General features: G+C 41.0%; 1 protein-coding gene across 2 annotated transcripts in view; it reads right to left on the bottom strand.

Annotated features, from left to right (window-relative positions):
- Positions 1–603: 603 nt before the first annotated feature.
- Polr1C (RNA polymerase I and III subunit C) overlaps positions 604–24,743 on the bottom strand; it is a 33,696-nt gene continuing 9,556 nt past the window's right edge. Inside the window, exons 4-8 of one of the 2 annotated variants that reach the window (XM_071660328.1) lie at positions 22,283–22,402; positions 14,464–14,610; positions 12,246–12,401; positions 2,794–2,910; positions 604–897 (exon numbers count right to left, since the gene is read on the bottom strand). In XM_071660328.1, the coding sequence (XP_071516429.1) occupies positions 767–897; positions 2,794–2,910; positions 12,246–12,401; positions 14,464–14,610; positions 22,283–22,402 (671 nt within the window). In that variant the 3' untranslated portion in view covers positions 604–766. Of the gene's footprint in view, positions 916–2,793; positions 2,911–12,245; positions 12,402–14,463; positions 14,611–22,282; positions 22,403–24,743 lie in introns of both variants that reach the window. The other variant, XM_071660327.1, reaches the window with a different exon arrangement.

Here is a 24,743-nt window from a genome sequence, read left to right on the forward strand (position 1 = left end):
TCTCACATACATTCTTCAAAGCAAACACCTGATCCACACATCCTCTACCACTTCTGAAACCACACTGCTCTTCCCCAACCTGATGCTCTGTACATGCCTTCACCCTCTCAATCAATACCCTCCCATATAATTTACCAGGAATACTCAACAAATTTATACCTCTGTAATTTGAGCACTCACTCTTATCCCCTTTGTCTTTGTACAATGGCACTATGCACACATTCCACCAATCCTCAGGCACCTCACCATGAGTCATACATACATTAAATAACCTTACCAATAATAATAATAATAACAATAATAATATCCCTGGGGATAGGGGAGAAAGAATACTTCTCACGTATTCCCTGCGTGTCGTAGAAGGCGACTAATAGGGGAGAGCGGGGGGCTGGAAATCCTCCCCTTTTGTTTTTTTTTTAATTTTCCAAAAGAAGGAACAGAGAAGGGGGCCAAGTGAGGATGTTCCCTCAGAGGCCCAGTCCTCTGTTCTTAACGCTACCTTGCTGATGCAGGAAATGGCGAATAGTTTGAAAAAAAAAAAACAATAATAATAAAAGTAATGATAATGATAATCACAATACTGGAATGAAATAAAAAACACAATCAATCATATCTATTACTCTTTAGAGAGCAAAGCATCCATTAAAGCAACAGTAAGAGTAGCCGGGCAAAACTTCTAAAAGTCTACACAAAATCACATAGTTCCTAATTTCCAATTCATCTTGTCATACAAAACAAAATGTTACATTTGACTCATGATGCTTCTTTAACTTCCTAAGTCATTCTCCACAGACTTGTCAATTTCATTCAAAAGCAAGTCACATTTTGCAATCATGATGCTCACAGCTTCTTCTAAGATTTCATAACTCTTCAATGCGCCATGTGATTCTACATAAACTGAAATAGAAGAAGGAGCTATTCACTAGCTTTAACATTATCTGAACTGATCTTGATTTTGTTACATAAATATGTCATATTCTAAATAATTCCCTTAAAGTTTTATGTGCTAATCACAAGAGCAGTGAATACACACAAGTGTGAGGAGTGTCATATCTACATGCTTGGGCTTGAACCTTGGATGTAAAGTGCACATTATCTGTGTTCCTCTCCCTATTGTAGTTAACTTACTTCTAAGTTCCCTGGGATGGATCTTAAATAATTTCCTCATAGTTTTATGTGCTAATCACAAGAGCAGTGAATACACACAAGTGTAAGGAGTGTCAAATCTCCTTGCTATGGACTTGAACCTTGTAAAGGACAGATTATCTGTCTATGTCTAACTATTACAGTTAACTCAATTACCAGTTCCCTATGGTGGATTAAGTACATACAACCATTAAAATCAGTAATACAAATTCTCAAACCCATCCCCATTGGGTTATATATAAAACAAGAGCTTGCACACTTACATTAAGTCCTTAATTCTTCACTTTGACAACTTAGATGAATCATTATGCAAAACAAACACCTCCATTCACATCACCTCTATACATCAAATGCTTCCATTACATCTGATACACCAATTATTTCTTTAGCTTCACCTGAAATATCACTATCCATAATCATTTCTCTCACTGCATCCATTGATCTCTTCAATAGTCTACTTCTCAAGGTACCGCTTACTGTAATAATATATGTATTACTGACCTACATATATGCTATACATTCTATGGAGCCACGTCATCTTAAAAGACTTTCATTCAAGCATTTTTCCAATATTTACCAATACCATGTACCCTTCTTATATCTTACTTCATTCTACTATCCTAATTCCAACTATACTACACAGATTATCCATTTCTAGTTTTCTTATTCATAACCTATAAAAGCCAGGAGAAGCAATTATACACAGAAATAAAATATATGCATGTATCCAGGCATATGTTTTACATATCTTGAGAAGTCTGCACGGTATAGAGTAGATGCTGAGCTAAATGAACTTTCTATCTATCTACTTAAATGTGCATATCATGCACTCAAGAAGGAAAAATATATATTTCAATAATCTAACATTTTGTTCTATCCACCTACGGAGTTTCCATAACTGGTGGACTCCAATGCCACTTCTTAGCCTTGTAGAGCTCCACCCTTAACAGACCACTAGCAGAAAGCAACACTTACACACTGTTCCTGGAGGTACCTACCTACTGTTCCTACTGACTACTTCTACTTTTAATGTTCCAACCTACTACTGCTACCAAATGCTCACGTCTAAATGTTCCGACCTACTACTCTATCTAATGCTCCTGCATAATGTTCTTACCAACTGCTATTTACTGTTCCTGCCATTTTATTAAATGGCAGGGCTAGCATATAGTGCTCACCACAAGAAAATCTAGTTACAAAAAGTGAGTTGTGTGAATTATGTTGTCAAGTGCTATGTGTTACAAGGAGAGACTGTATGTTTGTGGACAGAATGCCAGCAGCCCACGTGTGGGTAAGGCAGAAAGAAAAGGAAGCTAACTAGGTAAGAGGAGTGACACATGACAACCACTGAAGTGCTGGCTCACTATGGAGCCACCACTGACCCTACTAATGCCCAAGTAGGTAGCACCAGTAGTATAATATATCTCCCTAGTTGATGGCTGCCTACCAACTACTAATACATTTTGTTCATGCAAATGAATTTAACCTGGTCCCAATTACCATAAAATCAGAATCTATTTGTACCTTAAGTTCTAAGTTAACTAATACTTTTCATATTAATTATTTAAAAACTTATATGCATCATATTTCTTCATAATGAGAAGGGAGACTGCTAAATCCCATAATAAAACAAAAGGAAAAACTTACAAATGACATGATCAGTCTTCCTTGTCAGCCTGACAGAATCTTTGATGCTGTCATACTGAAACACATTTCTGGAACAGGCATCATTACGGGCATTATTTACCTTTGCAATTCTTTTCCCTGTAATGAAAAGAAAAAACAGATGTACAAGATTCGATTTCATGTATACTGTTTCAGGTTATGAACAAGGTGGCACATGCATTTTCCAAAGGCAACCATCTCCAAACCCACATTTGTTTCATGCTAAAAGATAATGTCTGAAACATCTGCTGAAGGATTTAGTATTATGGTTTGGTTATCATATAATTAAAAAAGTTGCCAGGTAATCAAACAATGAAATAAGAATGTGTGAAAAGAATTATCTGCTTCAGCAAATAACCATAAACAGAGAGAAAAACAAGAGGAAGTGAAGTGTTATATATATCTGGGAGTGGATGTGCTGGAAATGAGATGTTTGAGGACAATATGTGATGTGAGGTGGTTTGATCGCGTAAGTAACAATAGGGTAAGAGAAATGTGTGGTAATAAAAAGAGTCTGGTTGAGAGAGCAGAAGAGGGTGTTCTGAAATGGTTTGGTCACATGGAAAGAATAAGCGAGGAAAGATTGACCAAGAGGATATGTGTGTCAGAGGTGGAGGGAACGAGAAGTGGGAGACCAAATTGGAGGTGGAAAGATGGAGTGAAAAAGATTTTGAGTGATTGGGGCCTGAACATGCAGGAGGGTGAAAGGAGTGCAAGGAATAGAGTGAATTGGAAAGATGAGGTATACCGGGGTCGACATGCTGTCAATGGATTGAGCCAGGGCATGTGAAGCATCTGGGGTAAACCATGGAAGGTTCTGTGGGGCCTGGATGTGGAAATGGAGCTGTGGTTTCGGTGCATTATACATGACAGCTACAGAGTGAGTGTGAACGAATGTGGCCTTTGTTGTCTTTTCCTAGTGCTACCCCGCAAACATGCGGGGGGAGGGGGTTGTTATTACATGTGTGGCGGGGTGGCGATGGGAATGAATAAAGGCAGACAGTATGAATTATGTACATGTGTATATATGTATATATCTGTGTGTGTATATATATATGTAAACGTTGAGATGTATAGGTATGTTTATTTGCGTGTGTGGACATGTATGTATATACATGTGTATGTGGGTAGGTTGGGCCATTCTTTCGTCTGTTTCCCTGCGCTACCTCGCTAACGCGGGAGACAGCGACAAAGGAAAATGAAATAAAAAAAAATGCAATTGAGTGGGAGATGTATAAAAGGAAGAGACGGGAGGTCAAGAGAAAGGTGCAAGAGGTGAAAAAGAGGGCAAATGAGAGTTGGGGTGAGAGAGTATCATTAAATTTTAGGCAGAATAAAAAGATGTTCTGGAAGGAGGTAAATAAAGTGCGTAAGACAAGGGAGCAAATGGGAACTTCAGTGAAGGGCGCTAATGTGGAGGTGATAACAAGTAGTGGTGATGTGAAAAGGAGATGGAGTGAGTATTTTGAAGGTTTGTTGAATGTGTTTGATGATAGAGTGGCAGATATAGGGTGTCTTGGTTGGGGTGGTGTGCAAAGTGAGAGGGCTGGGGAAAATGATTTGGTAAACAGAGAAGAGGTAGTAAAAGCTTTGCGGAAGATGAAAGCCGGCAGGGCAGCAGGTTTGGATGGTATTGCAGTGGAATTTATCAGTGGAATTTATCAAAAAAGGGGAGGACTGTATTGTTGACTGGTTGTTAAGGTTATTTAATGTATGTATGACTCGTGGTGAGGTGCCTGAGGATTGGAGGAATGCGTGCATAGTGCCACTGTACAAAGGCAAAGGGGATAAGAGTGAGTGCTCAAATTACAGAGGTATAAGTTTGTTGAGTATTCCTGGTAAATTATATGGGAGGGTATTGATTGAGAGGGTGAAGGCATGTACAGAGCATCAGATTGGGGAAGAGCAGTGTGGTTTCAGAAGTGGTAGAGGATGTGTGGATCAGGTGTTTGCTTTGAAGAATGTATGTGAGAAATACTTAGAAAAGCAAATGGATTTGTATGTAGCATTTATGGATCTGGAGAAGGCATATGATAGAGTGATAGAGATGCTGTGTGGAAGGTATTAAGAATATATGGTGTGGGTGGCAAGTTGTTAGAAGCAGTGAAAAGTTTTTATCGAGGATGTAAGGCATGTGTACGTGTATGAAGAGAGGAAAGTGATTGGTTCTCAGTGAATGTAGGTTTGCGGCAGGGGTGTGTGATGTCTCCATGGTTGTTTAATTTGTTTATGGATGAGGTTGTTAGGGAGGTGAATGCAAGAGTTTTGGAAAGAGGGGCAAGTATGAAGTCTGTTGTAGATGAGAGAGCTTGGGAAGTGAGTCAGTTGTTGTTCGCTGATGATACAGCACTGGTGGCTGATTCATGTGAGAAACTGCAAAAGCTGGTGACTGAGTTTGGTAAAGTGTGTGAAAGAAGAAAGTTAAGAGTAAATGTGAATAAGAGCAAGGTTATTAGGTACAGTAGGGTTGAGGCTCAAGTTAATTGGGAGGTAAGTTTGAATGGAGAAAAACTGGAAGTAAAGTGTTTTAGATATCTGGGAGTGAATCTGGCAGCGGATGGAACCATGGAAGTGGAAGTGGATCATAGGGTGGGGGAGGGGGCGAAAATCCTGGGAGCCTTGAAGAATGTGTGGAAGTCGAGAAGATTATCTCGGAAAGCAAAAATGGGTATGTTTGAAGGAATAGTGGTTCCAACAATGTTGTATGGTTGCGAGGCATGGGCTATGGATAGAGTTGTGCGCAGGAGGGTGGATGTGCTGGAAATGAGGTGTTTGAGGACAATGTGTGGTGTGAGGTGGTTTGATCGAGTAAGTAACGTAATGGTAAGAGAGATGTGTGGAAATAAAAAGAGCGTGGTTGAGAGAGCAGAAGAGGGTGTTTTGAAATGGTTTGGGCACATGGAAAGAATGAGTGAGGAAAGATTGACCAAGAGGATATATGTGTCGGAGGTGGAGGGAACGAGAAGTGGGAGACCAAATTGGAGGTGGAAAGATGGAGTGAAAAAGATTTTGTGTGGTCGGGGCCTGAACATGCAGGAGGGTGAAAGAAGGGCAAGGAATAGAGTGAATAGGATCGATGTGGTATACCGGGGTTGACGTGCTGTCAGTGGATTGAATCAGGGCATGTGAAGCATCTGGGGTAAACCATGGAAAGCTGTGTAGGTATGTATATTTGCATGTGTGGACGCGTATGTTTATACATGTGTATGGGGGTGGGTTGGGCCATTTGTTTCGTCTGTTTCCGTGCGCTACCTCGCAAACGCAGGAGACATATATATGGATGGGGTTGTTAGGGAGGTAAATGCAAGAGTTTTGGAAAGAGGGGCAAGTATGAAGTCTGTTGGGGATGAGAGAGCTTGGGAAGTGAGTCAGTTGTTGTTCGCTGATGATACAGCGCTGGTGGCTGATTCATGTGAGAAACTGCAGAAGCTGGTGACTGAGTTTGGTAAAGTGTGTGGAAGAAGAAAGTTAAGAGTAAATGTGAATAAGAGCAAGGTTATTAGGTACAGTAGGGTTGAGGGTCAAGTCAATTGGGAGGTGAGTTTGAATGGAGAAAAACTGGAGGAAGTGAAGTGTTTTAGATATCTGGGAGTGGATCTGGCAGCGGATGGAACCATGGAAGTGGAAGTGGATCATAGGGTGGGGGAGGGGGCGAAAATTCTGGGAGCCTTGAAGAATGTGTGGAAGTCGAGAACATTATCTCGGAAAGCAAAAATGGGTATGTTTGAAGGAATAGTGGTTCCAACAATGTTGTATGGTTGCGAGGCGTGGGCTATGGATAGAGTTGTGCGCAGGAGGATGGATGTGCTGGAAATGAGATGTTTGAGGACAATGTGTGGTGTGAGGTGGTTTGATCGAGTGAGTAACGTAAGGGTAAGAGAGATGTGTGGAAATAAAAAGAGCATGGTTGAGAGAGCAGAAGAGGGTGTTTTGAAGTGGTTTGGGCACATGGAGAGAATGAGTGAGGAAAGATTGACCAAGAGGATATATGTGTCGGAGGTGGAGGGAACGAGGAGAAGAGGGAGACCAAATTGGAGGTGGAAAGATGGAGTGAAAAAGATTTTGTGTGATCGGGGCCTGAACATGCAGGAGGGTGAAAGGAGGGCAAGGAATAGAGTGAATTGGAGCGATGTGGTATACCGGGGTTGACGTGCTGTCAGTGGATTGAATCAAGGCATGTGAAGCGTCTGGGGTAAACCATGGAAAGCTGTGTAGGTATGTATATTTGCGTGTGTGGACGTATGTATATACATGTGTATGGGGGGGGTTGGGCCATTTCTTTCGTCTGTTTCCTTGCGCTACCTCGCAAACGCGGGAGACAGCGACAAAGTATAATAATAATAATAAAATATATATATATATTTTCTTTCTTTTTCTTTCAAACTATTCGCCATTTCCCGCATTAGCGAGGTAGCGTTAAGAACAGATGACTGGGCCTTTGAGGGACTACCCTCACCTGGCCCAATTCTCTGTTCCTTCTTTTGGAAAATTAAAAAAAAATGAGAGGGGAGGATTTCCAGCCCCCCGCTCCCTCCCCTTTTAGTCGCCTTCTACGACACGCAGGGAATACGTGGGAAGTATTCTTGCTCCCCTATCCCCAGGTGTTCTGGAAGGAGGTAAATAAAGTGCGTAAGACAAGGGAGCAAATGGGAACTTCAGTGAAGGGCGCAAATGGGGAGGTGATAACAAGTAATGGTGATGTGAGAAGGAGATGGAGTGAGTATTTTGAAGGTTTGTTGAATGTGTTTGATGATAGAGTGGCAGATATAGGGTGTTTTGGTCGAGGTGGTGTGCAAAGTGAGAGGGTTAGGGAAAATGATTTGGTAAACAGAGAAGAGGTAGTGAAAGCTTTGCGGAAGATGAAAGCCGGCAAGGCAGCAGGTTTGGATGGTATTGCAGTGGAATTTATTAAAAAAGGGGGTGACTGTATAGTTGACTGGTTGGTAAGGTTATTTAATGTATGTATGACTCATGGTGAGGTGCCTGAGGATTGGCGGAATGCGTGCATAGTGCCATTGTACAAAGGCAAAGGGGATAAGAGTGAATGCTCAAATTACAGAGGTATAAGTTTGTTGAGTATTCCTGGTAAATTATATGGGAGGGTATTGATTGAGAGGGTGAAGGCATGTACAGAGCATCAGATTGGGGAAGAGCAGTGTGATTTCAGAAGTGGTAGAGGATGTGTGGATCAGGTGTTTGCTTTGAAGAATGTATGTGAGAAATACTTAGAAAAGCAAATGGATTTGTATGTAGCATTTATGGATCTGGAGAAGGCATATGATAGAGTTGATAGAGATGCTGTGTGGAAGGTATTAAGAATATATGGTGTGGGAGGAAAGTTGTTAGAAGCAGTGAAAAGTTTTTATCGAGGATGTAAGGCATGTGTACGTGTAGGAAGAGAGGAAAGTGATTGGTTCTCAGTGAATGTAGGTTTGCGGCAGGGGTGTGTGATGTCTCCATGGTTGTCTAATTTGTTTATGGATGGGGTTGTTAGGGAGGTAAATGCAAGAGTTTTGGAAAGAGGGGCAAGTATGAAGTCTGTTGGGGAGGAGAGAGCTTGGGAAGTGAGTCAGTTGTTGTTCGCTGATGATACAGCGCTGGTGGCTGATTCATGTGAGAAACTGCAGAAGCTGGTGACTGAGTTTGGTAAAGTGTGTGGAAGAAGAAAGTTAAGAGTAAATGTGAATAAGAGCAAGGTTATTAGGTACAGTAGGGTTGAGGGTCAAGTCAATTGGGAGGTGAGTTTGAATGGAGAAAAACTGGAGGAAGTGAAGTGTTTTAGATATCTGGGAGTGGATCTGGCAGCGGATGGAACCATGGAAGCGGAAGTGGATCATAGGGTGGGGGAGGGGGCGAAAATTCTGGGGGCCTTGAAGAATGTGTGGAAGTCGAGAACATTATCTCGGAAAGCAAAAATGGGTATGTTTGAAGGAATAGTGGTTCCAACAATGTTGTATGGTTGCGAGGCGTGGGCTATGGATAGAGTTGTGCGCAGGAGGATGGATGTGCTGGAAATGAGATGTTTGAGGACAATGTGTGGTGTGAGGTGGTTTGATCGAGTGAGTAACGTAAGGGTAAGAGAGATGTGTGGAAATAAAAAGAGCGTGGTTGAGAGAGCAGAAGAGGGTGTTTTGAAGTGGTTTGGGCACATGGAGAGAATGAGTGAGGAAAGATTGACCAAGAGGATATATGTGTCGGAGGTGGAGGGAACGAGGAGAAGAGGGAGACCAAATTGGAGGTGGAAAGATGGAGTGAAAAAGATTTTGTGTGATCGGGGCCTGAACATGCAGGAGGGTGAAAGGAGGGCAAGGAATAGAGTGAATTGGAGTGATGTGGTATACCGGGGTTGACGTGCTGTCAGTGGATTGAATCAAGGCATGTGAAGCGTCTGGGGTAAACCATGGAAAGCTGTGTAGGTATGTATATTTGCGTGTGTGGACATATGTATATACATGTGTATGGGGGGGTTGGGCCATTTCTTTCGTCTGTTTCCTTGCGCTACCTCGCAAACGCGGGAGACAGCGACAAAGTATAAAAAAAAAAAAAAAAAAATATATATATATATATATATATATATATATATATTTTTTTTTTTTTCAAACTATTCGCCATTTCCCGCATTAGCGAGGTAGCGTTAAGAACAGAGGACTGGGCCTTTGAAGGAATATCCTCACCTGGCCCCCTTCTCTGTTCCTTCTTTTGGAAAATTAAAAAAAATTGAGAGGGGAGGATTTCCAGCCCCCCCGCTCCCTCCCCTTTTAGTCGCCTTCTACGACACGCAGGGAATACGTGGGAAGTATTCTTTCTCATATATATATATATATATATATATATATATATATATATATATTATCCCTGGGGGATAGGGGTTAAGAATACTTCCCACGTATTCCCTGCGTGTCGTAGAAGGCGACTAAAAGGGGGAGGGAGCGGGGGGCTGGAAATCCTCCCCTCTCGTTTTTTTTTAATTTTCCAAAAGAAGGAACAGAGGGGGCCAGGAGAGGATATTCCAAAAAAGGCCCAGTCCTCTGTTCCTAACGCTACCTCGCTAACGCGGGAAATGGCGAATAGTTTAAAAGAAAAAAGAAAGATATATATATATATATATATATATGAGCCCTGAGGATAGGGGAGAAAGAATACTTCCCACATATTCCCTGCGTGTCGTACAAGGCGACTAAAAGGGGAGGGAGCGGGGGGGCTGGAAGTCCTCCCCTCTCAGACACATATATTCTCTTTGTCAGTCTTTCCTCACTCATTCCCTCCATGCGACCAAACCATTTCAAAACACCCTCTTCTACTCTCTCAACCACACTCTTTTTATTACCACACATCTCTCTTACCCTATTATTACTTACTCGATCAAACCACCTCACTCCACATATTGTCCTCAAACATCTCATTTCCAGCACATCCACCCTCCTCCGCACAACTCTATCTATAGCTCAAGCCTCGCAACCATGTAACCTTGTTGGAACCACTATTCCTTCAAACATACCCATTTTTGCTTTCCAAGATAATGTTCTCAACTTCCACACATTCTTCAACGCTCCCAGAACTTTCGCCCCCTCCCCCACCATATGATTCACTTCCGCTTCCATGGTTCCATCCACTGCCAAATCCACCCCCAGATATCTAAAACACTTCACTTCCTCCAGTTTTTCTCCGTTAAAACTTACGTGTACGTATATACATGTGTATGTGGGTCGGTTGGGCCATTCTTTCGTCTGTTTCCTTGTGCTACCTCGCTAACATGGGAGACAACGACAAAGGAAAATAATAACAATAATAACATATATATATATATATATATATCCCTTTATCCCTGGGGATAGGGGAGAAAGAATGCTTCCCACGCATTCCTCGTGTGTCTTAGAAGGCGACTACAGGGGACAGGAGTGGGGGGCTAGAAACTCTCCCCTCCTTGTATTTTAACTTTCTAAAAAGGGAAACAGAAGAAGGAGTCACGTGGGGAGTGCTCATCCTCCTCGAAGGCTCAGACTGGGGTGTCTAATTGTGTGTGGATGTAACCAAGATGAGAAAAAAGGAGAGATAGGTAGTATGTTTGAGGAAAGGAACCTGGATGTTTTGGCTCTGAGTGAAACAAAGCTCAAGAGTAAAGGGGAAGAGTGGTTTGGGAATGTCTTGGGAGTAAAGTCAGGGGTTAGTGAGAGGACAAGAGCAAGGGAAGGAGCAGCACTACTGCTGAAACAGGAGTGGTGGGAGTATGTGATAGAGTGTAAGAAAGTAAACTCTAGATTGATATGGGTAAAACTGAAAGTGGATGGAGAGAGATGGGTGATTATTGGTGCATATGAACCTGGGCATGAGAAGAAAGATCATCAGAGGCAAGAGTTTTGGGAGCAACTGAGTGAGTGAGTTAGTAGTTTTGATGCATGAGACCATTAGGTGCAACTACAATAATGTGGAAGGTGGCATTATGGGGAAGATGAAATGATCTTTAAGTGTCTGGATTAAAGGTCAAAATCAACATTCAGGTGCTTCTTTGCAAGATGGTTACTCCAGAAAAAGCTATCAATTTGTTTGAAGACATAAAAAAAAGAATATGAAGAGAGTTGACAAGCAGACACTTTAAATGTTAAGTCATGGTTGGTTTGAATGCCTTACGAGGCACAGCCGTCTCTACGATATCAGGGTGAATGAAGCTGCTGGTGCTAACCATAAAGCAGACAAAAAATATAAGATTTTGAAAGGAATAGCAATCTTTAGTGTGAATGATCCGGACAACAAAGTTATGCAGTTAACATTTTACCATGGTAAAACCAGAAGCAATGACTGCTACAAAGAGCTATATCAGCAGAAGAAAAAGAAAGGTGTCCAGCAGTCTTTGGACAAATATTATGTCAGACAAAGAACTCTCAAAACACCAAGAATTCGTTGATAACAATTCTTACTGTTTCATTCTTAGATGAAGAGGCAGGCAAGCCTGCCCTTCTTCTTCCTTTACTCCACTCTCTAGTCTCCTATGTCTCCCCTACCACTTGCTCTCTCCACTTTTGACTTTGTAGATACTTTTAATTGGTCTGCCTTCATTCATTCTCAACATGTGCCTGAACCATTTCATCATACTCTGTTAAAACTTCTCAATCAGACTGTGCTCACCACCACACACCTCCATCTCTTTGACATTCTTTACTTAGATAATCAACCTGTCTCATGCCACATGTCTTCAGGAATTTCATTTTCAACACAGCCACACTCTTCCTTTCCTTTGTCTTCAGCACCCAGGACTTGCATCCATTGAACACTGTTAGGACATACTTTTAACAATACCCATTCTTTGTCCTTTAAAGACAATGGTCCCTTCTTAAGAGTATCGCCAATAGTTTTTATAACAAAATAGTATGAAACAACTTCCAATTTAATGCTAACAAATCAAATTTCTTTAAGTTTACAATAACCATACAGCTTACCTCCTGAGGCAGGAACAATATCAATTACTCCTGCAGAAAAGCACTTCTGAAGGAGGTCTGCTTGTTCACCTTCCACCTCCCGTGTTAACTCTATTTCAGGCAACAAGCGATACCAACAGAGGCCAGGTTGAAACTTGGCATGGTCACTACCAATACCTGTCAATATTTAGAAAGAAAATCATTGAAAAACTATTTTATATTCAATAAAATATGGCAAAAACAAGTGAAAGGCACATAACTAATAAGGTGAAAATAATTATTAAACAGTAAAGCAAACATGTTTTGATCAATCGAAAATATAGAGAAAACGCATATCTGAAGATGACAAGTCTTTGATGAAATCAACATGTACCTGTAGGTGAAAACACTTCCTCAAATGTAAAACAGCCAAAGCCTAAAGAAGTCAAGAAAATGATTGAGATTATCAAACAGTGCAATCTGTGACAAGAGATTAGGAAAGAATACTCAAGAAAGGACTATGAAGATATAAGTGAGAAGTGGCAATGAAAACAGATTATTAGATTACTGGTAATGTTTCTGCAAAGTATGCAAACACATGAATCATTCAATGAAAAACCAAGTGTAATAACATAGCATTTACTCATATGAAGCAAGTGTCCTCTGCTTTCATTACAAATGAGCTTTAAATATACAGTGCAAAAAGGTTGAATGTATCCACACCAACTATTTAAGAAATAGCATATGATCCTGTCTTTCAATACTCACCTCTTCCATTATCTAAAGTATGATTTGCATTTAATTTTACAGTTACCTTAAAAGAGATATTTATTATATTTATTTTGCGTTGTCACTGTCTCCCGCATTAGCGAGGTAGCGCAAGGAAACAGACGAAAGAATGGCCCAACCCACTCACATACACATGTATATATATACACGTCCACACACGCAAATATACATACCTATACATCTCAACGTATACATATATATACACACACAGACATATACATATATACACATGTACATAATTCATACTTGCTGCCTTTATTCATTCCTGTCGCCACCCCATGACACATGAAATAACAACCCCCTCTCCCCTCATGTGCGCGAGGTATCACTAGGAAAAGACAACAAAGGCCACTTTCGTTCATACTCAGTCCCTAGCTGTCATGTAATAATGCACTGAAACCACAGCTCCCTTTCCACATCCAGGCCCCACACAACTTTCCATGGTTTACCCCAGATGCTTCACATGCCCTGGTTCAATCCATTGACAGCACGTTGACCCAGGTATACCACATCGTTCCAATTCACTCTATTCCTTGCACGCCTTTCACCCTCCTGCATGTTCAGGCCCCGATCACTCAAAATCTTTTTCCCTCTATCTTTCCACCTCCAGTTTGGTCTCCCACTTCTCCTTGTTCCCTTCACCTCTGACACATATATCCTCTTGGTCAATCTTTCCTCACTCATTCTCTCCATGTGACCAAATCATTTCAAAACACCCTCTTCTGCTCTCTCAACCACACTCTTTTCATTACCACACATCTCTCTTACCCTATTATTACTTACTTGATCAAACCACCTCACACCACATATTGTCCTCAAACATCTCATTTCCAGCACATCCACCCTCCTGCGCACAACTCTATCTATAGCCCACACCTCGCAACCATATAACATTGTTAGAACCACTATTCCTTCAAACATACACATTTTTGCTTTCCGAGATAATGTTCTCGACTTCCACACATTCTTCAACGCTCCCAGAACTTTCGTCCCCTCCCCCACCCTATGATTCACTTCCACTTCCATGGCTCCATCCGCTACCAAATCCACTCCCAGATACCTAAAACACTTCACTTCCTCCAGTTTTTCTCCATTCAAACTTACCTCCCAACTGACTTGTCCCATAACCCTGCTGTACCTGATAACCTTGCTCTTATTCACATTTACTCTCAACTTTCTTCTTACCTCACACTAAAACTGTCAAGTTAATAAATACACTGCAATATCAATAAAAGACAGATAAATGTGGGCAGTAAAACTATAAAACAGTGCTTATTCTGAGAATACATGAAGTTACAAGAGGAAACCAGATTGAAACATAAAAAATGTCATTCAAAAGTTAACATAATTGTGAACATAATAATCCTTCAAATAACATTTTATTCACAGTAGTTATTCTCAGGTAACAAAAAGATCCAACTGCTTTGCTGCATGCCAAACAGAAAACAGATAATAGTAGCTTTTAATCCACCTTTGACAGCATATGCCTCTAAGTTGATCTCATGTCCAGCATTCATCTTAGCAAGAAGAATATCCTGATGAAGGGGCTGCATAACTGCTTCTTGGAAGATATCAGTCTGGTTACCTAGGGGAACCCACTTCAAACTTGATGACAACACTGAAAGATATAAGATGGCATTGTAGTTTGAGAAAGATTTTGCTCATGACAGCCCGCCCTGAATGAGAAAATTGCATACGTAGCATAAAAGGGTACATATTAGTTATAAAAGTGATCTGTTAACAGTTATCACTATGAACTTTCTTAACTCTCAAACACAGCTGTCAACAAACGATGTGCTACAAGAGAACAAAAGCCCATAACAATAAATGTTCTAAATTTTCCAAACTCTGTTTAAATATCCATCTGACTTGTCGTACCATTTGTAGCCTATGGAGGTTTACTCCATTAAGAAGGTACTGAAAAAAATGCTTTCCCCATTATCAGTGCACCTATCTTTATAACTGTAATGCCATCTAACTAAAGGTCATGCATACACAGTGGCCCCATGGAAAATGCATAGATTGTTGAATGACATTTAATAGAAGGAACATCTAGGATATGTAATAGTTGGAGAGAATGGGATGAATAACATGAAAAATGGAATTAAATAAACATCTTCAAGACAGATGTCAAAGGAATTATGTACGAAGGATGATCGGCTGCAAAGGAGAAATGTACAGTTGCCCACAGTCCTGGCTGGTACAATCAGTGTTGTCAATCCTGACTCATTCACAAGAAAGCGGGAGGCAAGAAGGGTTGGGGGATGACAGATGGTGGAGGTAAGGGAGAGGCAGAAGGGTAATGGGCTTAGCAGAGGCAGAAGTGTTATCACACAATGTAGCAGACATGTTACGATTCCATCGCTCATGAAATCGATTACAATTACTTAGAAAGACTGACTATGAATATGAATCCACCCGCAAAGCATTGGAATCAATTACAATCATGATCCAAAGGTTTGTAATTGACTATGATTACAAATCACATTATCAGAGGAAAGCAGGACCAAGCAGATGTTTCACTGGCTGAAATGTGACTGAATATTAGGCATAATAAGAAGTAAAAGTTAGTATCTTCAAAATAATGCCAAAACTGCAAGGCTACAACTAGATTCAATGTAATAATACAAAATACCCTACATTTTCAAACCTACATTATCTCATTGGCCAGCTACTGGGCCCAACTGAAGTAATCAGTTCTCGTCCTCAGCTTTCCCTTTCTCTGTGAACAGTGTAACACTTGGATTATACTTTTCTTGGTTACTTTTTTATAATCTTTATAGTTAAGTTACACTCACAATCTTTGTATAGGCCTATTCTATTTCTTATTTTCCCCAAAATTTACTATTTTCTGTGGAGTGGATAAACTTAAGCTTCACAGCTGGCAAGTAATCATAAATATAATGTAATCATGATTACAATTACTTTTGCAGTGGAATCGATTACAATTACTTTGGCGACAATGGAATCTATTACGATTATGATTCCTAAAAGAACATGGAATCTATTGCAATGATTATGATTCCTGATGATGATTACATCATGTCTGCAACGTAGTACTAAATGAAGTTGTAAGTAATAACCATAAGAGCAAAACAATAAATTGTGACAAGTATTAACTATCATGCGTAACGTGCTGTTATCTACAGTTCAGAAATACTTTGGCACATCGACATCAAACTCCTCTCTCTCTCTCTCTCTCTCTCTCTCATGCCACATTCATGGATGTTTTTCTCTACATTTGGAAACTCTAAAAATACTGCTACCTATTCAAAGGGTGATAATGATAGGGGGTTACTCTTTTTACAACATTTGGAAACTCTAAAAATACTGCTACCTATTCAAAGGGTGATAATGATAGGGGGTTACTCTTTTTACAACATGATGACTTTAACTAATGAGAAATTTGACATAGTTAAGGTGAATTAAAAGTAAACAACATCCAAATAGTTTGTCTAATTACCAGCAAAAAACAAAAAAAATGAATTTTCTGATGAGGAAAGGCCAAAGTGTTCAATCTTCCAAATCTACCAACAGCAATTGCTCAGCAATTTTAATAATCTTTTCTTCATAGCCCTATATTTCTTTTTCCTTAACACTGGCAAACTATGAAAGCTGGGCAAAAAAACATTTTATTAGTAACTGTGGTGTTGCGTAAGGACTGAAATATTCAAGCTCAAATATTTGTAGCTCAAGCTAGAACAGTGCACTCTGAGCAGTTGAGGGAAGTGGGGTCTATGGAGAACACACAATCTACTGCTCTATGTCTCGAAACAATACAGGCCATAAGGGAATGGAAGACTGCTGTAGGAGTTCTGGTCTTGGGAAGGGGTGGGTATGAGACATGCCACACAACTACCAACAGTATTCCCACCTGGAATAAATTCTAAACAGATATAGCTTAAAAACAGTTACCAGCTTAACTATTAACTTTGTTCGACGAACCCTTCACTGATAACCAATAGGTGGATGGAGTGATAACATTAGTTTTACATGATTCAAATAATGTTTTTGCAAAATATTTTCTTACAAAATAGTATCTTTAGTGCTATAATGCCATTACCAGAAGAAAGTATCACAGCAATTTCTCTTTGGGTCATGAAATGTTGATAAGAAGAAAAAAATATTGATGCAGGAAAGAGTAGGCCAAGGGCAACAATGCTAAAATAAAACTCCTATGGGAGTGTAATAGCACCTGTCAAATTAGTTTTCTATATGAAAAAAAATATTGATGCAGGAAGGAGTAGGCCAAGGGCAACAATGCTAAAATGAAACTCCTATGGGAGTGTAATAGCACCTGTCAAATTAGTTTTCTATATAACTATCTCCATTGTTTTGTAGTGCTGGCATCGGCTCCTGCCCCTGGCAGTCCACTCTAACCCAGTCACTCAGTGAGACATTAGAGATAATTTGTTTTGCTTCACTTATCGTTATTATCATTATTATTATCATTATCATTATCATTATTATTATCACCAGTATCATTATTATCATACTTAGAAAAGCAAATGGATTTGTATGTAGCATTTATGGATCTGGAGAAGACATATGATAGAGTTGATAGAATGCTCTGTGGAAGGTATTAAGAATATATGGTGTGGAAGGCAAGTTGTAAGAAGCAGTGAAAAGTCTTTATCAAGGATGTAAGGCATGTGTACGTGGAGGAAGAAAGGAAAGTAATTGGTTCTCAGTGAATGTTGGTTTGCGGCAGGGGTGTGTGATGTCTCCATGGTTGTTTAATTTGTTTGTGGATTGAGTTGTTAGGGAGGTGAATGCAAGAGTTTTGATTAGAGGGGCAAGTATGCAGTCTGTTGTGGATGAGAGAGCTTGGGAAGTGAGTCAGTTGTTGTTTGCTGATGATACAGCGCTGGTGGCTGATTCATGTGAGAAACTGCAGAAGCTGGTGACTGAGTTTGGTAAAGTGTGTGAAAGAAAAAAGCAGAGAGTAAATGTGAATAAGAGCAAGGTTATTAGGTACAGTAGGGTTGAGGGACAAGTCAATTGGGAGGTAAGTTTGAATGGAGAAAAACTGGAGGAAATGAAGTGTTTTAGATATCTGGGAGTGGATTTGGCAGTGGATGGAACCATGGAAGCGGAAGTGAATCATAGGGTGGGGGAGGGGGCGAAAGTTCTGGGAGCGTTGAAGAATGTGTGGAAGTCGAGAACATTATCTCGGAAAGCAAAAATGGGTATGTTTGAGGGAATAGTGGTTCCAACAATGTTATATGGTTGCGAGGCGTGGGCTATAGATAAGAGTTGTGCAGAGGAGGGTGGATGTGCTGGAAATGAGATGTTTGAGGACAATATGTGGTGTGAGGTGGTTTGATCGAGTAAGTAATAATAGGGTAAGAGAGATGTGTGGTAATAAAAAGAGTGTGGTTGAGAGAGCAAAAGAGGGTGTTTTGAAATGGTTTGGTCACATGGAGAGAATGAGTGAGGAAAGATTGACCAAGAGGATATATGTGTCAGAGGTAGAGGGAACGAGAAGTGGGAGACCAAATGAAAAAGATTTTGAGTGATCGGGGCCTGAACATGCAGGAGGGTGAAAGGTGTGCAAGGAATAGAGTGAATTGGATCGATGTGGTATACCAGGGTCGACGTGCTGTCAATGGATTGAACCAGGGCATGTGAAGCATCTGGGGTAAACCATGGAAAGTTCTGTGGGGCCTGGATGTAGAAAGGGAGCTATGCTTTCAGTGCATTATTGCATGACAGCTAGAGACTGAGTGTGAACGAATGTGGACTTTGTTGTCTTTTCCTAGCGCTACCTCGCGCACATGCGGGGGGAGGGAATGTTATATCATGTGTGGTGGGGTGGCGATGGGAATGAATAAAGGTAGACAATATGAATTATGTACATGTGTATACATGTATATGTCTGTGTGCGTATATATATGTATACGTTGCGTTTCCTTGCGCTACCTCACAAACACGGGAGACAGCGACAAAGCAAAATAAATATAATAAAATAAATATGTTGAGATGTATAGGTATCCATATTTGCGTGTGTGGACGTGTATGTATATACATGTGTATGTGGGTGGGTTGGGCCATTCTTTCATCTGTTTCCTTGCGCTACCTCGCTAATGCAGGAGACAGCAACAAAGTAAAATAAATAAAAAATTATTAATCAGTGTTTCCCACGTCAGCGAGGTAGAACCAGGAAACAGATGAAGAATGGCCCATCAATTCATATACACATATATATACATAAATGCCCATACATGCACACATGAACATATTCATACTCTCACCTTCATCCATTCTTGTTGCTACCCCGCCACATAGGAAATATCATCGCTACCCCACCCCACACTTCAGCAAGGTAACACCAGGAAAACAGACAAAAAAGCCCACATTTGTTCACAGTCTCTAGCAGTCATGTGTAATGCACCAAAACCACAGCTCCCTATCCATATCAGGCCCTACAGACCTTTCCACTGTTTACCCTAAACATTTCACAAGCCCTGGTTCAGTTCATTGAAAGCACGTCAACCCCGATATACCACATCGTTCCAATTCACTCTATTCCTTGCATGCCTCTCACCCTCCTGTATGTTCAACCTTTGATCACTCAAAATCTTTTTCACTCCATCCTTCCACATCCAATTCGGTCTCCTACTTCTTGTTCTCTTCATCCCTGACATATATATCCTCCCTGTCAATCTTCCTTCACTCATTCTCTCCATATGTCCAAACCATCCCAACACACCCTCTTCTGCTCTCTCAACCACACTCTTTTTATTTCCACACATCTCTTTTATGCAGTCTGTTGTAGATAAGAGGGCTTGGGAAATGAGCCAGTTGTTTTTTGCTGATGATACAGCACTGGTGGCTGATTCAGGTGAGAAACTGCAGAGGTTGGTGATTAAGTTTGGTAAAGTATGTGAAAGGAGAAAGTTGAGAGTACATGTGAATAAGAGCATGGTTATTAGGTTCAGTAGAGTGAAGGAACAAGTTAATTGGGAGGTAAGTTTGAATGGAGATAAACTGGAGGAAGCAAAGTGTTTTAGATATCTGGGAGTGGACTTAACAGTGGAAGTGAGTCACAGGGTGGGGAGGGGGCAAAGGTTCTGGGAGCATTGAAGAATGTGTGGAAGGCGAGAACGCTATCTTGGAGAGCTAAAAGGGGTATGTATGAAGGAATAGAGGTTTCAACAATGTTATATGGTTGTGAGGCATGAGCTACAGACAAGGTTGTGCAGAAGAGGGGGGATTTGTTGGAAATAAGATGTTTGAGGACAATATGTGGTGTGAGGTGGTTTGATCGAGTAAGTAATGTAAGGGTAAGAGAGATGTATGGAAATAAAAAGTGTGGTTGAAAGAACAGAAGAGGGTGTATTGAAATGGTTTGGACACATGAAGAGAATGAGTGAGGAAAGATTGACAAAGAGGATATATGTGTCAGAGGTGGAGGGAACAAAGAGAAGCGGGAGACCAAATTGGAGGTGGAAGGATGGAGTGAAAAAGATTTTGAGCAATCAGGGACTGAACATACAAGAGGGTGAAAGGCATGCAAGGAGTAGAGTGAATTGGAATGATGTGGTATACCGGGGCCAACATGCTGTCAATGGACTGAACCAGGGTATGTGAAGCTATTGGGGTAAACCATGGAGAGGTCTGTGGGGCCTGGATGTGGAAAGGGAGTTGTGGTTTCAGTGCATTACTCGTGACAGCGAGAGACTGAGTGTGATCGAATGTGGCCGTTTTTGTCTTTTCCTGGTGTTACCTCGCTGGAAGGGGGAGGGGGGGTGATGCTATATCATGTATGCTGGGGTGGCGATGGGAATGAATGAAGGCAGCAAGTATGAATATGTACATGTGTATATGTATATGTCTGTGTATCTCTATGTGTGTATACGTTGAATCATATATGCAAGTATCTGTGTGCACATGTGGTCGTTTATGAACATACATGTGTATGTGGGTGGGGTGGGCCATTCCTCATCTGTTTCCTTAAGCTACCTTGCTAACGCGGGAGACAGCGATTAAATATAATGAAATAAAAATAAAATATATATGTATGTGTACACTGAAATGTACATATATGTATATGTGCATGTATGGGCATTCATGTATGTATATGTGTGTATATGAGTGGTTGGACCGTTCTTCATCTGTTCCCTTGCACTACCTCACTGATGCGGGAAACAGCGATTAACTATAATAAATTGATATCTCTCTTTCCCTTTCATTACTTACTCAATCAAACCACCTCACACCACATATTGTCTTCACACATTTCATTTCCAACACATCCATCCTCCTCCATACAATCCTACCTATAGCCCATGCCTTGCAACTATATAGCACTTTTCCTTCAAACATACCCATTTTTGCTCTCTGAGATGATGTTCTCTCCTTCCACACATTCTTCATTGCTCCCAGAACCTTCAACCCCTCCCTCACCCTGTGACTCACTTCCACTTCCATGGTTCCATCAATGCTAAAATACTTCACTTCCTCCAATTTTTCTCCATTCACACTTACATCCCAATCAACTTGTCCCTCAACCCTACTGAACCTAATGATCTTGCTCTTACTCACATTCACTCTCAACTTTCTCCTTTCACACTCTTTTCCAAACTCAGTCACCAACCTCTGCAAATTTCTCACCCAAATCAGCCACCAGAACTGTATCATCAGAGAACAACAACTGACTCACTTCCCAGGCCCTCTCATCCACAACAGACTGCATACTCACCCCTCCCTCCAAAACTCTTGCATTTACCTCCCTAACCACTCATCCATAAACAAATTAAATAACCATGGGGATATCACACGCCCCTGCCACAAACCGACATTAACTGGGAACCAATCACTCTCCTCTCTTCCTAAGAGTACACATGCCTTACATCCTTGGTAAAAACTTTTCACTGCTCCTAGCAACTTACCTCCTACACTCTATACTCTTAAGACTTTCCACAAAGCATCTCTATCAACCCTATCATATGCCTTCTCCAGGTCCATAAATGCTACATAAAAATCCACCTGTTTTTCCAAGTATTTATGAAATACATTCTTCAAAGCAAACACCTGATCCACACATCCTCTATCACTTCTGAAATCAAAATGCTCTTCCACAATCCAGTGTTCTGTACATGCCTTCACCCTCTCAATCAATACCCTCCCATACAATTTCCCAAAAATGCTCAACAAACTTATGCCTATGTAACTCTTCAACTTGAACAAGCACTTTTGTCTCCCTTGCCATAAAACAAAGGTATTATAACGGCATTCTGCCAGTCCTTAAACACCTTCACAGAGCACAGCAGTTTCACAATCCTCACCTTTTCTATGGAAGTACAGCTCGTCTGGATCAGTCTCATCAGCAGCAGCATGAAGATTCTTTGTGCAGCGGACTTTAAGTTCATATTTGATAGAATCCTGAGCACCCCACTCTGTCTCATCTGCAAAGTAAATTTCAGATAAAGATTCATTTAAGTACTTTCACCACTATACTCCTTTCCTAACCATTCTTAAAAAATTATCCAATAAATCTAAAACTCTTACAACAAAAATAATTATGTACAACTTGAGGCCTTTATCTAAGCTAACAATTACAAAGGCATAAGTTTGTTGAGTATTCCTGGGAAATTACATCAGAGGGTATTGATTGAGAGGGTGAAGGCATGCACAGAGCATCAGATTGGGGAAGAGCAGTGTGGTTTAAGAAGTGGTAGAGGATGTGTGGATCAGGTGTTTGCTTTGAAGAATGTATGTGAGAAATACCTAGAAAAACAGATGGATCTGTATGTAGCTTTTATGGATCAGGAGAAGAAATATGATAGAATTGATAGAAATGCTCTGTGGAATGTATTAAGAGTATATGGTGTAGGAGGTAAGTTGCTAGAAGCAGTGAAAAGTTTTTATCAAGGATGTAATGGATGTGTACGAGTAGGAAGAGAGGAAAGTGATTGGTTCCCAGTGAATGTTAATTTGCAGTAGGGAAGCATGATGTCTCCAGGGTTGTTTAATTTGTTTATGGATGGGGTTGTTAGGAAGGTGAATGCAAAAGTTTTGGAGAGAGGGGCAAGTATGCAGTCTGTTGTGGATGAGAGGGCTTGGGAAGAGAGTCAGTTGTTGTTTAATGATGATACAGCGCTGGTGCTTGATTCAAGTGAGAAACTGCAAAAGTAAATGTGAATAAGAGCAAAGTTATTAGGTTCAGTAGGGTTGAGGGACAAGTAAACTGGGAGGTAGGCTTGAATAGAGAAAAACTGGAGGAAGTGAAGTGTTTTAGATATCTGGGAGTGGATTTAGCAGCAGATGGAACCATGGAAGCAGAAGTGAGACACAGAGTGAGGGAGGGGGCGAAGGTTCTGGGAGCGCTGAAGAATGTGCGGAAGGCGAGAACATTATCCTGGAGAGCAAAAATTAGTATGTTTGAAGGAATAGTGGTTCCAACAATGTTATATGGTTGCGAGGCGTGGGCTATAGATAGGGTTGTGCGGAGGAGGGTGGATGTGCTGGAAATTAAATGTATGAAGACATTATGTGGTGTGAGGTGGTTTGATGGAGTAAGTAATGAAAGGGTAAGAGACGTGCATGGAAATAAAAAGAGTGTGGTTGAGAGAGCAGAAGGTGTATTGAAATGGTTTGGTCACATGGAGAGAATGAGTGAGGAAAGATTGACAAAGAGGATATATGCATCAGAGGTTGAGGGAACGAGGAGAAGCGGGAGACCGAATTGGATTTGGAGGGACGGAGTGAAAAAGAGTTAGAACATACAGGAAGGTGAAAGACATGCTGTCAATGGACTGAACCAGGGCATGTGAAGTGTCTGGGGTAAACCATGGGAAGTTTTGTGGGGCTTGGATGTGGAAAGGGAGAAAGAGTTTCGGTGCATTACACATGACAGCTAGAGACTGAGTGTGAACGAATGTGGCCTTTGTTGTCTTTTCATAGCACTACCTTGCACACACGAGGGAAGGGGGGGGTGCCATTTCATGTGTGGCTGGGTTGCGACGGAAATAGATGAAGGCAACAAGTATGAATATGTACATGGTGTTGAGAACATTATATCGGAAAGCAAAAATGGGTATGTTTCAAGGAATATTGGTTCCAACAATGTTATATGGTTGCGAGGCGTGGGCTATAGATAGAGTTGTGGGGAGGAGGGTGGATGTGCTGGAAATGAGATGTTTGAGGACAATATGTTGTGTGAGGTGGTTTGACCGAGTAAGTAATAATAGGATAAGAGAGATGTGTGGTAATAAAAAGAGTGTGGTTGAGAGAGCAGAAGAGGGTGTTTTGAAATGGTTTGGTCACATGGAGGGAATGAATGAGGAAATATTGACCAAGAGGATATATGTGTCAGAGGTGGAGGGAACGAGAAGAAGTGGGAGACCAAATTGGAGGTGAAAAGATTTAGAGTGATCGGGGCCTGAACATGCAGGAGGGTGAAAGGCATGCAAGGAATACAGTGAATTGGAACAATGTGGTGTACTGGGGTCGACATGCTGTCAGTGGATTGAACCAGGGCATGTGAAGCGTCTGGGGTAAACCATGGAAAGTTCTATGGAGCCTGGATGTGGAAAGGGAGCTGTGGTTTTGGTGCATTATTACATGACAGCTAGAGACTGAGTGTGAAAGAATGTGGCCTTTGTTGTCTTTTCCTAGCACTACCTCATGCACATGAGGGGGAAGGGGGTTGTTATTTCATGTGTGGCAGGGTAGCGATGGGAATGAATAAAGGCAGACTATGAATAATGTACGTGTGTATATATGTATATATCTGTGTGTATATAT

This window comes from Panulirus ornatus, chromosome 69 (assembly GCF_036320965.1).
Source record: "Panulirus ornatus isolate Po-2019 chromosome 69, ASM3632096v1, whole genome shotgun sequence".
Classification (NCBI taxonomy): Eukaryota; Metazoa; Arthropoda; class Malacostraca; order Decapoda; family Palinuridae; genus Panulirus; species Panulirus ornatus.